The 568-nt window shown below is 48.9% G+C and overlaps 1 protein-coding gene across 1 annotated transcript in view; it reads right to left on the bottom strand.

Moving 5' to 3' along the window:
* Positions 1-199, bottom strand: part of TUBGCP5 (tubulin gamma complex associated protein 5) — a 26,172-nt gene extending 25,973 nt beyond the window's left edge. The window contains exon 1 of the mRNA XM_017728510.1: positions 179-199. Within this exon, the coding sequence (XP_017583999.1) occupies positions 179-199 (21 nt within the window). The remainder of the gene's footprint in view (positions 1-178) is intronic.
* Positions 200-568: the final 369 nt, after the last annotated feature.

Below are 568 nucleotides of genomic sequence, written 5' to 3'. Positions count from 1 at the left end.
GAGGCAGCGCCGGTCCAGCTCCGCTGCTTCAGCATCCACTTGCCGCAGGAATTACACTTGTCTTCCGAAATATGCCCATAATCACCCGGGATCAGTAACTGGCAGTTAGTGATTGATTACAGAATGACTTAGGTTGGAAGAGGCTTGCGAGATCAGCGAGTCCAAGCTATGACCCAACACTACCATGTCCATAGCCCATGGCGCTATATGCCACGTCCAGCGTTTCCTCAAATGCCTCCAGGACGGTGACTCCGCCACCTCCCTGAGCTGCCCATTTCAATATCTAATCACCCTTTCTTGTGAAAAAATTCTTCTTCAGGTCCAACATAAACTTCCCCTGGTGCAGATTAAGGCTATACTGTTTATAGGATGATTACTCACTCAAATAAGAGCCCGTGTGATCCTCCCTGACTGAATCCCTGCTTTTGCGCAGCTGGAGAAACCACTGTTGATGGATATGCTGTACACACATCCTGAGCAGGCACATCGGAGTGCAGTGGGAAACCAGTTTGTCCCAGTTCCATGTCAAACCTTCGCTGAGCAGCTTAAAATGCTTTTGTCTGTTCAT

This window comes from Corvus brachyrhynchos, unplaced genomic scaffold (genome assembly GCF_000691975.1).
Source record: "Corvus brachyrhynchos isolate BGI_N302 unplaced genomic scaffold, ASM69197v1 scaffold92, whole genome shotgun sequence".
In the NCBI taxonomy this organism is placed as follows: domain Eukaryota; kingdom Metazoa; phylum Chordata; class Aves; order Passeriformes; family Corvidae; genus Corvus; species Corvus brachyrhynchos.
This window is presented reverse-complemented; position numbering and strand designations above follow the sequence as displayed.